General features: G+C 39.2%; 1 protein-coding gene across 9 annotated transcripts in view; it reads right to left on the bottom strand.

The window, feature by feature from the left end:
* Positions 1–1,389: 1,389 nt before the first annotated feature.
* The window catches only part of gapvd1 (GTPase activating protein and VPS9 domains 1), a 32,730-nt gene continuing 18,768 nt past the window's right edge, over positions 1,390–15,351 (bottom strand). For 6 of the 9 annotated variants that reach the window (XM_077561650.1, XM_077561648.1, XM_077561651.1 and 3 more), the window contains 16 exons: positions 14,904–15,038; positions 14,356–14,469; positions 14,052–14,129; positions 13,062–13,405; positions 11,813–11,900; positions 11,060–11,092; positions 10,404–10,475; positions 10,174–10,302; positions 8,720–8,846; positions 8,492–8,604; positions 8,015–8,174; positions 7,760–7,947; positions 7,401–7,614; positions 4,934–5,006; positions 3,880–4,077; positions 1,390–3,673 (listed from right to left, as the gene is read on the bottom strand). In XM_077561650.1, coding sequence (XP_077417776.1) covers positions 3,533–3,673; positions 3,880–4,077; positions 4,934–5,006; positions 7,401–7,614; positions 7,760–7,947; positions 8,015–8,174; positions 8,492–8,604; positions 8,720–8,846; positions 10,174–10,302; positions 10,404–10,475; positions 11,060–11,092; positions 11,813–11,900; positions 13,062–13,405; positions 14,052–14,129; positions 14,356–14,469; positions 14,904–15,038 — 2,207 coding nt within the window. In that variant the 3' untranslated portion in view covers positions 1,390–3,532. The remainder of the gene's footprint in view (positions 3,674–3,879; positions 4,078–4,933; positions 5,007–7,400; positions 7,615–7,759; positions 7,948–8,014; positions 8,175–8,491; positions 8,605–8,719; positions 8,847–10,173; positions 10,303–10,403; positions 10,476–11,059; positions 11,093–11,812; positions 11,901–13,061; positions 13,406–14,051; positions 14,130–14,355; positions 14,470–14,903; positions 15,039–15,351) is intronic. The other 3 variants (XM_077561652.1, XM_077561656.1, XM_077561655.1) reach the window with 2 other exon arrangements.

Here is a 15,351-nt window from a genome sequence, read left to right as displayed (position 1 = left end):
ATTTGTAATTTATATTGTAATTTGTATTTTATGTTTGCATTTCCATCCATCATCCCTCCCTCAGTACAACTACTACTATTACACTTGCTTTTGTGCCTTGTATAAAGCACGTTTACACTGTGAACTTGTGATTTACATTTTATTTTATATGGTTTGCCCTTTTTCCCCTTTTCACCACAACTCATTCACGCAGTTCTACTACCAACCGCACTGTAGTATAATAATAATAATAATAATAATAATAATAATAATAATAATAATAATAATAATGTATGTCCACAATAGAAAATATATATATATATATATATATATTTTTTTTTTTTTTGCCGACAGCCAAATCCCCAAAATGTCACGTAGTCGTGAACGGTGTTGTTCTTTGTCTTGAGCTGCTCCAAGTTCAACTCGACCGTGCTGGTGAATGGTGTGTCTGCCATCTGCAGGCTCCAAGTGGAATAGCAGGCACAAATCATAATTCAGCTTTTCCTTCTCTTCACTGCTTTTGGATGAGTTGGAATGTAAAGTAAAAGTCGATAATGTGTTTATAGCTAATGCGACTCCCTAACTAGTCTTGTGCTGCCTGACGAAGAAAGCACAATGTTGGGTGTGGTTAATATGTTTTGTTTACCATTACAGAACTTTACCTAAAAATATATATTTTTAATTTTGCCTTACATTTACACCTCGTTAAATCTAATATCAGAAAGAAGAATATAACATTACTAATATCATGTACCTTATTTCCTTGCCTAAAAAAAAAAGGCCATCTTCTTGAATGTGCAATACCTCTAAAACAAACTAGACTTGCTGCGTTTGAGGACTATTTAACTCAACTACTAGCTCTCAAACTTATGGTGTAATCTATTGCTTATTCTGAGACAAAACAGCAGGCCTTTTTGTATCCTTGAACAGCTTCAGTCAAAAAGATCAAATCTCCAAATCTAGCCACTGGTCTGTGCAACTAATTAACTTCCACCCCCAAAATTTGAATTTAAATTAGCAATTGCCAGATATCATCAGGGGATAGATAACACCCCGCAAAGAAGTTTATGATGGAAAAAAAAAAAGATGGAATATTAGGGAAGGCAATCGGTGAAGTAAGGAGGGCTTAAAATGAGGGGATATCTCCAATTACAATTTGCTGAACACTTGTCAGCAGTAATGAAATGTTTGTAGAGGGGTTGCTATTTGTGGCCGCTAGATTGGATGCCGCTGCTCTACTGCACCCACTAACAATTATATTCCATGCATAATTTCCCTGCCATCTATTCTATTGTGTGAAGCGCAGTCCAGATGTACAAACAACTGTCCTAGCCACTGAATAAAACAACACTAATGTGCATTAATAGTAGGTGTGATTGACACGTGACAGAAGAAATGCGTCACACAGTATAAGGGGAAAACACCATGTTCTTTTATTGTTTCTAAAGAATTACATCATTAATCACAGTAAAGACAAACCGACGGTCCCTGCACGGCATAGTTGAGCAACGTTTAAAATTAGATGCAAGGTGTTTTTTTTTTTTCTCTGCTCAGCCATTCGGCACTATTGCACAGGAAGCAGAGCAATAAAGCTTGAAGGAACATGACTTAAAAATATGGTTGGGGAGTTTTTGTTTTTAAATATATATTTTGATACGGAATTTGGGTCATTTATACAATAGCTGCTTTGTAGATTTGTGCAGTGTGTGTTCCCCATAAACGCAATTAGTAAAGATGCAACCTATAAGTTGATTTTCCAGTGGGTGGTTCTTCTGGAATTGATTACAGACTGGTGTATGTAAGGTTCATGAACTATTGTAAACTGAAACTCTTAAGTTCACACTGAAAGTAACACTCAGGTCTCAAAATGGACTACTCCCTGCCAATTTATTGAAGGGAACATACATGTTTTGTGCAAAATAAATCATTTACTCAAAGTAAAGTGTTTCCGCATCCTCTGGCAAGGTCACCTACTGGCCTGTTGCAAGTAGTGACTCTATAACGAATAAAAATGTGCAGACCACTCAGTGTCTTCATGCAAGAGGGGCCAGCAGTTCAACCAATCGCCCCCCAACCTCCTCTCACATACCCACTAGACAAAAAAACACAAACGGCACAGAGCATGAACTGAAAGGCAAGTGAACAGTGTTAATTATTTGCTCTCTCTATCTAATGTGTATTGTGCTGTCAGCTCATTAACTATAGGTCAAGTAATGGCTTAGCAAAAGTATAATTACACATGGCACATCAGTGCACAAAAACGTAGCCAAACAGGAAAATAAATAAGTGCACAAATGCCTGTCCCTTTCTTGAATGCAAGAGGAGGTAGAGAGCTGAGTTCCAATCTGGCGATAACGTTACTTCTCAGGCATACTGTAGATGAGAAATAAAATTGCTTTCACTTAAATTAAGAAAAAGCTTAACGCCCCAAATGCAATTCGAACCCCTAGACAAGCGATCTCGTTGTGTAATTCACCGATGCAGCAGTCAGTGTAAGCAGACAGATAACAGTGCTGCCAGCAAAGAGGGACATTTGTTCCAATTCAAGTGCATTAAAGTGACGGAGTCTTGGCAATCAGTAACATGTGAAAGACGTGTTGAATGCAGTTGGCCCAGTGAAGAGCGTGCATTCATGCGTGTGTGCGTGCGTGCACGCGCGCTGGTATGGGGGCATGTCATCTATGCAGAAATTTCATCGTAAACTGTACAGGGCGCCCCGCATAAAGGCACTATTTTCAATATACAGTATCTTTACTAGGTGTGCACAAGCCGACCCTGTTTGTCCTCATCGCCCAGCATTCCCAAGGCCTTCCTCACTTTGATCAGGATAGCATTCCTTGCCTCCAACATGGGCACGATATGCATGTTTTAAACAGTGAGTTCAAGCATTACATACAAGTAGAGAATAAATATGTGGGTGCTTGTGTCCAAATTATCACATTGACACACATTCGGGTTGAAAGTGCCCTTGAATAAGCTGCCATATAATTTGACTCACTAACCGAATAGTGGTAGGTAAATGGGAATTCACAATGGTAAGAGTCGCCTGTTGACTTCTAATATACAATAATCCAAACTATTTTCCTCTCACTCTAGGGGCAATAAAATGAGACAATCACACAAACTAATTCTGGTCCCTTTAAATAAGTTTATCATTTAGGGTTGAAGAGTTTTATCATTTCGGTTGAATTTGTGTAGCTGCTTGGATATAAAAGTCCTAATACATACACCCAAAAAGTGAAACATGACTTAAGAGACAAAAAAACAAAAAAGATAAAAAGAAAAAAACAAATCAAGTTCAAGGTTAACATGTTGCAAATTTTCCCCGTAGCCGTTTTCCCAACACGGCTAAAACCTGGATTTATCCACATACGAACAGTAATATATATTTCTGTCATCTTTGAGCGTCTGTAGCTATGTACAAGCTATACACACGAGGAGCAGGCTGAGGGCCAGCTTCGAAAAGCCGTGCAGAGGGAGCAGTTGGTTGGGAAGGTTCCCAGTCTCCCGGCTCCTTCCCCCACAGTCTGCCCATACAGGTGGCTGTTCTGCTTCACTTGCGATCGTCGATGGTCTTAATGAATTCCACCGCCGCGGTGAACTGCATCCACCAATAGCACTCCTCCCCACTCAGCCGGCTGGCGTAGAAATTATTGATGTACTGAACGGTGGACAGCAGGCAAGGCGGGTTTGCCTGGAGGGGAGGAGACGCAGGGATGGGCCGACATTAGATTGTGAAAAAAAAAATCTCACGCTACACTGTTCAGGTTACAAATGCACATATGGAATGAAGGATGAAATATTTTGGGTGGTGTTGATGTTTCAAAAACACGGTGATAACAAGTGCGTGAGTTAAAAGGAAGGACAAAGACGAACAAGGAGGACAACATGAAGACTCACCCTGATGAGGACAAAGACAAGCACAGGAACAAAGTCGTCAGCTCCGGGGACAGAGTCTTCGTTTGCCAGACTGAGGAGGTTCATGATGGTGGAACACATGCGCAGGATACACTGGACTTTGTCTCTGGGTGTCTTGTAGGCATTGATGGTCTTGATCTCAGACTGTGCGGACGGCCAGGGAGCCTCCTTCAAGTAAACCTGCAACCAAGAAACACACACATAAGCAGCTGATCAAGTAAAAGGGAAAATAGTCATTAACTCATTCTCTGCCATAAATTATAAAAAAAGAAAATATTATTAAAAAATTGGGAGCGTCAGGCGATTCAAATTTTTACTTGTAATTAATCGCATTACTTCACTAGTTAACTCACGATTAATTACAAATTTTACATCTGTTCTAAATGTACAATGAAAAATTATAGGTTTTCATACTATTGTTATAAAAGTGGATAAAAATGATTACCAATGTGGCTGTATCTTTTATTCATACAGTCATTTTATAGTCAGTAATTAATTAATTATTTGAAGTTACAAAGACATACTAAACAGTTCTCATTCACTGCTATAAATTCATGAAAACATTTTTATTCAAAATTAGTGGCGACAGGCGATCATTTTTTTTAATCTATTGCATGACTTCCCTAGTTAACTCACAATTAATCACAAATGTATCTGTTCTAAATGTACAATAAAAAAATCAAGGTTTTCATACTCTTGTTAACAAAAGTGGGAAAAAAATAGAAATAGTTAAAATGATTTTTTCACGTTTATAGCCGACAATGACAGTGAATGAATAAAAAAAAGGAAAAAGAAAAGACAAGATTATTAAAAATTTTGGGCGTCAGGCGATTAAAATTTTTACTTGTAATTAATCACATGACTTCACAAGTTAACTCACGATTAATCACAAATTTTATATCTGTTTTAAATGTACAATAAAAAAATTCTAGGTTTTCATATTGTGAAAAAAACTAAGTTAAACAGAAATAGTTAAAATTATTTTTTTTACGTTTATAGCCGTTAATGGCAGTGAATGAGTTAAAAGACTTCCTACCTCTGGGATTTGAAGTGCTTTATGATTAGCAGTCACAACTTTGGACAGCCGCTGGATATGTTCATGCAAAACCCTGTGGGGACGGAGAAAATTCTGTCTTTAAAACACAACCATGTAGCCACTTGTTTTGCAAAATTCACCAGTGCCCGGTTGTTCAGTTCTTGGTTATCTTAATCACTGGTTAACCCCCAGCCGCTGGTTAAATTCTTAACCCTTGGTTAGCTAACCGACCGTTAAAGCACCAATTTATCCCACAATTCATTGTTTACTTCTGGTTTTGCAAAAAAAAAAAAAAAAACAGATAGCCAAACAATCCCGAGTGGAACATAATAAACTATTCTGAATTAACCCACAAGCTCATTCTTTTGGCTATATTATTATATCTAATGTAATCAAATTTTAGACAGTTATTCAAGTTACCGTGAACAAAGAAAATAGACATTTTATGGGTGCTTCATACAGAGGCAATGTTTACCTATTTCCAATATCTGTTTTATCTTCATTTTGAAAGGATGTTCAATCGTCCACATTGAATAAATCTTTTAAATTGAATAAATCTATAAAATATGTAATTTTCTCAACTATACTAAAAATATGGATGAAAGATTTATTTCAATTTACCATCTTGGGAGTTAAATAAACTGTCTGTGTCCGAATGTCCACCCTCGTCCCGAAACCCCTCATTCACTACATAGCCGCGCACTATATAGTGGCTTAATATGTAGTGCCCTTATTCTGTTTGGCGATTCGGACAGCCAGCTCACTACTTTCTCCTCGTCAAATATCACGTGACCACCGTAACTGTTTCGACGCACCAGCGCGTAAATCGCCGACTATTGTGAATGACATTTTTTTAAACTGTACTTTAGTTCTTGTGTTGTATATATGTTCTACTAAAACGCATTCATTATTTCCATAGCATATATTAATGCGTTGCTTTGATTCTCCCGCACCATGTTTTTTTCATACTCGCAATGCATTGTGGTATCAACTCGGTTGAGTGAACATTGATGTTCACTACTTTTTAGAGTGCATTGTGGGTAATTTTTAGTGCGCGTTTTTTAGACGCCATTACAAAATGTGACCCCTCAGTAGGGCACTATATATAGGGAGTAGGATGCACATTCGGACAATATTCGGACACAGCAACTGTTAAAAAGTTAGCGGCGGTCTTTAGGTACGTTAACTTTAACATCAAGTTAACAGAGTTTTGAACAAGATAACTGTGCCGTTAAAGTTAACTGTGGTTACTGTGGTAATCTACTCAACCAGTGGTTAAAAATATAACCGAATTTTCAACAACTAGGCACATGTTGATATAATTTTAAACTACAAATTACATTTCTCTGGAAAGTTGTGTGAGAATGCTGTCACAGAGATGCGGTGGTATATACTGTAGATACAATGCTTACATTTGCTGGAAAAATGTGACCCCTTTTATTTATGCATTTACCTTTTATTTAATTGCCTGGACTTCTTCATAGAATAATACCAGAACATGTCATATTCTAAGTCACAACAATAGACAAACACAGTCTGCTTAAAATAGCACACTATGACAACATGTTTTGACATTAAAACATGTAAAAGTCAAAATGCAGTGTGAAAAACGTATGCGAAGCATAGCAAGCTGAGTAAGTGCTTGTCCTAAGTAGCAAAGCATCCCCAAAGTATCCATATGTCCCAGTTGGGACGCAGTTTTGATGGTGGTATTGGTGTTGTATGCACCAACGAAACAACTCAACTCTGGTTTAATCTGTCGTCGCAATATTTTGCCAGTAGCACTGTGGAACATTCAGGCTCTATTTTACAAACTTCAAAACTTTTGGTCAGCCAGACCTTCTTCTGTGGAGTCATCCATTAACATCCATTCTGGTTAATGTCTTATTGTAGATTTGTCAACAGAGATGTAGTGTAAGCTTGTGCCAGAGACTTCAGTAAGTCTTTAGCTAACAGTAAGATTATTTTCACATCATGGACGATTCTGCGTCATCTTTACAGGATGGCCACTCCTGAGGAGTGTATATCATTGGGAGGTGCTATATTAGTTTATCTGTTAGTTTATCTAGACTGTTTATTGTCGTGACTACAGTGACGATCACATCACATTTTATGACCAATTCCAGCAGAAAACAAGTTAATTATAAAGGGTTCACTTATTTTTTTCTTGCAATTGTAAATTCCATAGGTCTGTGAGCATCACACACTTTGATTTTGAAATCCTTATTCTGGAATTGTGAAGTGTTTGGGTTGTTAAACTTAGTTCATCTGTTTGAATGCCTGACATTTTTTTTAACACAGTTAATTTGCAGCTAAATCAAGTGGCAGAATAATAATATTCATGAAATATTTTTATGCACAACAGTATTAGCAGAAATTATTTCCCCTCAGAATCCACAGAGATAGAAAAAGCCAGAGTGATAACGCTGTACGGCATCATGTCACTGTAGAAAGTGCAATTACTAACTGATCTCTGAGAATGTCTCCATCCTGGTTGGGGTAAAAGGCCAGCTTGAAGATGCGGTTCATAACGCTGCGCTCGATGGCCATCTGGGCATCCTGCAGCTGGTCCTCACTCGCATACTGCCAAATGGCATCACGGGCCATGGCGCCGTACAAGTAGCGCAGAAAATCCTCCACCGCTGCAGTCTTGTCATCTGCTGCTGTGCACACTTGGAATGCTGAGAGGGAGGGGGCGAGGGGGGAGCAGAGGTACTAGTTGCTACTAATTCTTTCGCAGAGTTTTTATGAATCTTGTCAATTATGGCAAGATAAAACGTTATTTTCTTTTTTTTACAAACTATTATAGATAAACTCAAGAGGTACCCTTGATGAAGTCAAGCATCCTGGACTCCATGTGTTCAAGAAGGAGGCGAACGCACACTGTGGTAAAATAGCGGTTGGCTACCTCCTTGTCTCTCAGAACTCTCTGGAGGAGCCTTTCCAGGTGGGCCTGGGAGGTCTGCAGGCCCTGGCGGCATCTCGTTAAATAGGCTATGTATGGAGCTCGCTTTCTACAGGAGACAATCAGAGGACTTTGTTTAATTACCATTTGCATGACGCTTAACTCTTGACGGTTACCTGTAATCCTCCGCAATGGTAGCGAGCAACTTCCTACAGGTGCGGGGGTCGAAACGGCTGACGCAACGCGTGGTCTCCTGGATCTGGGCCATCTGGTTTTTGTCCTGGAGGTTGATGGCCTCTGCTAACTGGACCTTTAGGAAGCACACGATCTCATTGTCTGGGAGGGAAGAGGGAATCATTAGAAATGCAGCAAAGGTATGCAACATCCAAGTTTGTAATCTGACCACACTGTCGCCTCTGACAACTCTGGAGTCGTGTGGTTTTACAGTTAACCATTTCAGAGTGTCAATTCATTCTATCAACTATTGTTCTTTTATGAGACAGCGGAGCCCTTTTTTTGTACAAAAATCTATTAGATTTCTAATCTGTATCAATTTATTATTGCACCGTTCTTAATGCACAAGTTCTTATGTAGATTTTCATGCACCCTAATGGAAACTGCAAGCATGTTGGATTTGTTCTGCGATTTAATACCTTCAGGGTCCATGTGGTCAGGCAACCCATTTCTCGTAGTTGTAGAGGTCAGAATAGGCAGAGCCACCGAGTCTGCAGAACACAATGCCAACCGCAACTTTTTCTTGGCATCGCTGGAAGTCAATAACAATCAGTTAACAGTCAATAATGTATTATCACTTTTTTTTCCTTTTTTTTTTTTTAAGTATGGATAACAGTAGTGTATATGCTGAATTTTGAATGTCATACCTAAAGGAGAACTTTGAGCCATGCTGCTGGGCTGTCTGACTGGCTGAATCCGGGAGGTCATCATTAGAAATGTTCTGCAGAGCATCTTCTCTAGGAGAGTCATGAACACTTTCCTCAACACACATATCTGTCAAAATAAAATAAAATTGGACTGTTAACAGGTTTGAGGAGAGCTGACCAAATTCTTAAGATTACCCAAAAAAATGTAGATGTTAATTGTGTTAATGGTACAATGAAGGAAGACCTCTTTTTTGGGTGTTTGCTGGTTATGTTTGTTTTTGTGTTGTGATGAATTGCATTTCTCTTGTCTAGATAGTCTTTGGTTAAGACTGTTTGTCAGATTCTGTGATTTTTGTTGTGTTTTTTGTTTGTTTTGGTTTGTTTTTTATTGAAAAAAAGAGAACAATTGTTGAAATAGGAATGTACAAATGTTTAAATTATATACAGTAGGTGTTCTCCTTTATGTTTCTTATTTTCATTGGAGCTGGGAAGTATTTGATAGGAGATGGCTTTGGAAAGTTAAGTTTATATTCTTGTTAATTAGTTTGTACTTTCTTTTCTTCCTCTGTCCTTTTTTTAACGTCAAAATAAAAACAATTAAAAAAAAAAAACAATGAGCAAGACCTCTACTATAGGTGCCATGTTTACAGATTATTACAGTAATTTCTGGACTATAAACCGCTACTTTTTTCACTTGCATTCGACCCTGCGGCTAATACAAAGGTGTGGCTTATCCATCAGATAACAATGGGGCGCACTATAAAGGAAGCGCAAGAGCATCAGGCAGAGCAAAACAAACCAAGTGAGCCCAAATACAGTAGGAGAGAGAACGAGAACGAGACAATTTGGGCCCTTATTATGGAAAAGAAAGTAGTGCGGCTTATAGTCAGGTGTGCCGTATAGTCCAGAAATAACTATAATAGCAATATATTTCAGTTCATCTAATTAAGTTTCAATAACTAACCCAAAAAATGAATTAGTCTAACTTGACTATTTTACAATATAAACTTTCTAGGCTGTCATTCAAGGTGCGGAAATTAGAGTACAAATAAGTACAAATAAGTACAAAACTAGAAACAGCTCCTGTGTACACACCACAGAGAAACCAGGTGAGTTGAATAGTATTTTGTAATGTTGATGTACTGAGTTTTACAGCAAGGCCATCTGTGGTAAAACACAGAACATTCTTCTAAGTGTGCAGCAAAGACAATATTGTTAAGTTTGAGGGTTTGCATTTGTATCAAACTGCACTGTATCTTACCGCTGGTTCTAATTGTATTACAGTATTTTTGCTACATTTACAAAAAAGCAAAGTTGTTAATCATATCAGATGGTGAAAGTTTACCTACTGTAATTCAATTTTCACTCAAATACTAGAGAAAAACTAGGCAAGTGATTGAAATGTTTTCATCATTTGAATGAATCCTGTAAACCCAAATGGTGTCAATTCTGACCTCCGGCACCCTCATAAGCCGCTCCCGCTGTGGCACCATCACTCGGGCTGGTCCGCTTTATATTTCGGTACTTGTCCAAGATGTCTTCTGCTGCCTGGACTTGGGAGCTTTGTCTGGGCAAGGGGTCATCTGATGAATCAACCAACACACACACACAGACAAAAAAAAACTCATTACAATTAAACTCAAAGTGGATTTGATTCATCCAATTGGAAATTTGATTAACAAACCTTGTGGGATTCGCTCCGGGGCAATATCATCTTTCTCATGCTTGTCTCGTTTCCGAAATGCAGCTATAGGAGCTGTGAAGAACATGATTGTTTGATTTGTATGGTGTGAAAGATTTTGATATGACTGCATGATAGGCTGACCGTGTACAACTTATTAGCCATCTATTAAATGCACAAAGGCTGAGGTCGTCAACTGATGAAAAATCTCATTCCAGTTAAATTACCAAAAGAAGCACACACAAAAAAAAAAAAATTATAATTAAAATTGTGAATAAACCACCAGAATATCATTAAAGTCCATTGAAACTCATTATGGGTAATTAGGTCTATGAAGTCGAAATGTCTATTGGGGGCTTATCCTATTAACACAAATGGTGAAAACAGGACAAACAATTGAGGTGCAGAGTCTAACATTTGATGAGACACATAGGAAACACTGGACAAAAGTGTAATATAAATGCTGATATTCTGTATTGTCAACACAAGTAAGGTTGCAACATAATGCCATGGAACATGTAAGGTACAAGATGCATGGATGAGGGCAGTGGGTATTGAAAATGCACCATGTGACATCAACAACTCTAAAGGGCAACATCTACTATGCAGCACGGCGCGCAGCCCCAGCAGTAAAGCTAGCTCAATGGCGACAGCGTTACCTGGGACGTCACTCTCAGCCGTCCAATACAGCACTGTGAGGGACACAACAGACAGGGTTGCTGCCACTCTGCAGGACAACCAACCATGTTGCCAGGCAGAGCAGCAGAACAAACACATTGCACTCTGCACAGGTTGGCAGCAGACTGGTGGTTCAGGCTCCAACGGCTCCCAACTTTACCATGTGTCACCCATTTTATGAATATCAATTTAATGTTTACTTAAGAAACACAATTATCTCAAAGAGTAATGTGCAGTCACTCTGTGTGGGCGCAGCTCATTATTCCCCAGACAGATGCATGAGATATGGTGGTAGAGTAGAACTGCAACAAGAGATGTGCCATCTATCAGTGGTGATGACAGAGAGGTCCATCTAATGACCATTAGCTGCTAGATGACAGCACAGCTGGGAGGGCTAGCGGCCATACAATCAACACAGCGAACGCTCCTCTGATGAGTGATTAGCTTCGAACACTCTATATAAATCTACAGCTAGTGAGACGTGAGTGAAAAGGGACTGGACGTGTGTGCAAAGTAACTCTGACAAACAAAACGCATCATTTTCCAACTGGAACATCGGCAGTATAGAACATACATCATTCTTTCTCATGTTATAAATGGCTTTTCGTGCTGCTCTTTAAAGTGTGAGATTTTATGTCACTTGTGATTAAAGAAAAGTTTTTTCATGAAACGAGAAATGAAGGAGCCCTGCAAACAAATATTACTTTGAAAGGAAAAGGAGACCATTTTGTTACCTTTCGGGATAGCTGACACGAAACGTTTCTTCCACCATGGCCTGTTACGCTCAGACTTCTCATCATCACTGTCTTTTTTGTCCTCAGCCTATTAATAGAAAGCACAGACATTTGCATGCTGTAATAATAATTTAGAGCAGTGGTTCTTAACCTTGTTGGATGTACTGAACTCCCAACAGTTTCCTATGCACATTCACCAAACTCCTCATTATTGAAAATCGTCATCACGGTCCTGTGAAAAACACTTATGCCAAATGTATGTATTTATTTATTTTATTTTAAATTTTTGGGATGTCTGCATATTCAGTGTCATTCCATAAACGTAAAATGTAAAAAATGGACATAAATGTTTTTCACAGGACAGCGACAATATACTTTTTTTCAAATTCAAGATAGGGTTTACTGATGAACAAAGTGAACAGGAAATTTTAACTGTCAACTAGTGTTAATTTCATCAACGAAAACTAAACAAAAACATTTTTTCACCGGAATAAAACTAAACTAGACTAGACTAGACTAAAACCCTCATTAATAAACAATAACTGGGACTAAATCAGTATGCATTTTCGTCGACTAATGAAGACGAGATGAAAGTTTACTTCACTTAATAAAAACTTGGACTAAATTCTATGAATGTTTTAGTCCATGAACAAAAATGAGACGGAAATTATATGATTTTGTAATATCTTGTCTCTGCTCATTTGTCACTGTGACACAGTGACACACCCCCTTTCAAATCTGCAACATGGGACAAACGGGAGGTGGATTCACGGTGAAAGGTAAAAAAAATTAATAAATCTGGCTAACTTACTAGCTCATAGCATGGAGCCATAGTATATTGCCACTTGTTGATATACTATAACTGTGTGAAGTTGTTTTTCATCAAAAAGATGAACACATTTTATATGAAAAAGTTTTAGATCCAAAATGTTCAACATAATCTGCTGACAAAAAAATATATACAGTAGTATGATTGTCCTGTGTTTTTGTTGACTAAAACTAGATGAATAAAATTATGTTTTCTTGGACTAAAATGCTAGATTTATAGTCGACTAAATAAAAATGGGATGAGGTTGACTAATTATGATAAAAACAAGTGTGATTAAAACTGGACTAAAACCAACAGTAAATTTAAAAATGATGGATAAAATTAACGTTACTGTCAACTAATACTGAAAGAGGAACATCACGGTGATCTTGTTTCCACAATGTAGCTTAGTAGTGTAACACATTACAGATTAATAGTTACCTCTCCTTTCAAGGAGTCCTTGCTGGGCGATGAGGATGGCCCTGAAGCAAAGGCTCCGGCAGAGTCACGCTCTTCAACTGCAACACGGCGATTCAGCCCAGGGTCACTGGTGGGTCGACGGCCTGGGCAAACAATGTCAGAGCTGCGACTACGGACCAGTCGGTCGGGAAAGGAGTGCCGCTGCTTGTGCTCAAACTCAGCCTGAGCCAAGCTGTGGGGCATGATGAGAGAGTGGCGCGTCTCCTGACCGAGGACACTGGCTTCAGGGATTGGTGGATCCGGGGGTGGGTGAGCAGGTCTGGCATAGTGCACCTTAGGCCTCACTATTGTCCCAGTGGTGGAACCTGGGACAAAAGAACCCACAGGATAAAAAAATATGTACAGGAAATATTAACTCTCTAAGCAGCACTTCATTTGGTGCGCCTCTAATTTAATGAGATGACACTTTATTATGGGCAATATATGGATGAATTTTGAAGTGTCCTTTCATATAATCATGACATTCTGAGAGTGCTAACGAAAGTCCAACATGGGAACAGAGTAGGCCACCTGTTCCAAGGGTACACCCTCTCATCTCCTGAAAAGCTTCCAAAAAGTGTATTTTTTATTTTTGCTATAAGCACAGTAGGACAAGAAGACCGTGCCAATGTGCTTGGGGTGAGGTCTCTCAACCTGTCATCCCTTCACCTTGCCACAGAAATGCAACCACTATCATTTCTCTTCAAACAATCCAGGTAGTACAATTCAAAGCGTACACAATCTTGAACAAAAAAGCTCAACTCACTCAGAAAAGCAACTGAGCCAAAATGAAAATTGCACATGCATGACTGCACTGAACAGTTGGTATTAAAACTGCGGGGGGAGGGACAAGCATACTTTTGGGTTATTTTACTCAAGCTGTGCTGAGGGCCTACAACATTAGGGTTAAGCTTTAATGACACTCATTTCTAACCCTGATTGGCTCTTGAGCATTTTAGGAGTGAAAATTACCTTCGCCACAGGAGAGCGGATCAAACATGACCAATAAAGAATCAGCTTGTGAGGCTGGCGAAGTCAGTTGGTGTGCTCCTGTAACAGTATAGGCAGACATGAGGTCATTAACAGCCGTTACAAATCTACCACCAATACACTGCACATTATGTCTTAGTAAAAATGTTGAAATGTCAATATAAATAAACAGTGATTTAGATTGGCTACCACTCCGGAAGAGACAGTGATTGATGGTTCTGGCTGTTTTGGACTGGACTAATGACTTAGCATGCCTAGTGGGGATGTGGCAATCTCCTACCATTACCTGACTCTTCCCCATCTGGACTGGTCACAGAGTCCTTCCCTCCAAAGTCTGAGCTGCACTCTGAGCGCAAATCCTCTATCTTGTTGGGGATGTCCTCTGAGGTTGCACTGATGCCTGCAGGGCAAACAAAAAACCACACACACAAACTGTGCTGTTTATGCTCAGGACAAAATCAAGCTTTGTAGCAGCACGATCTAATGGGAAATGCGCTAGCGGTCAAGAGAAAGACAAAAACAAGACTGCTTACTCAGGTGAAAACCCAGTGGTAGCTTTAAAGTGGTGGCGTAAGCTCCCATGGGTTACAGAGGTAAGAATAATACAGACTGCATCCAATGCATCCAGTCGGCAGAGGTTGCTGGATCTAATCTCAGTTCTGACTGTCCATTTGAGCAAGACACTGAAAACTAAATTGTCTCCAGGTCAGCATTGCAAATATGATGCTCTCTATTGCTTTACATGGTTAATATGGACATGTATCAATTCAAGCAAATCTGCAGTCATTGTTTTGTCTTTGTATGAGTGCGTATGAATGGAGTTTAGATTTATACCTGAGACGACACTGAGGCCAGGGGTGCTTGGTCTCGAGCTGACCTCCCGGACTTCTGTATCATCTGAGGTGCTACCAACCCCTGAGCAGCTCTCAAGCTCCTGCAGCCGTTCCTCCTGTTTCAAATCTGGGGCTTCTGTAAATGGCACACACACACACAAAAGAACTCTGTCAAACAGATGATTTTCGAAGCCTCCTCTTCTTACTATGGTTAAGTCCCATTTCAACTGTGGTGTAATCATAGGGCACAGTTGTTGCTCCAGATACATTGGTAGTGGTTGCTACACAGTGGTCATTCTGTCACTCCACCCCTTTGCCTCTTGACTATTATTGCCAAGTACACACATATGCATGGAATCAAAGGATATATTACCACGAGTGATAAGAGCCAAACAAAACCATAAAGCTAGTGAGGCCAATTCTTTGGCTGCCCAATGGAGCTGTTGGGC

Source organism: Vanacampus margaritifer, chromosome 3, assembly GCF_051991255.1.
Source record: "Vanacampus margaritifer isolate UIUO_Vmar chromosome 3, RoL_Vmar_1.0, whole genome shotgun sequence".
In the NCBI taxonomy this organism is placed as follows: Eukaryota; Metazoa; Chordata; class Actinopteri; order Syngnathiformes; family Syngnathidae; genus Vanacampus; species Vanacampus margaritifer.
Note: the sequence above shows the minus strand (reverse complement) of the source record. Positions and strands in the feature narration are given on the sequence as shown.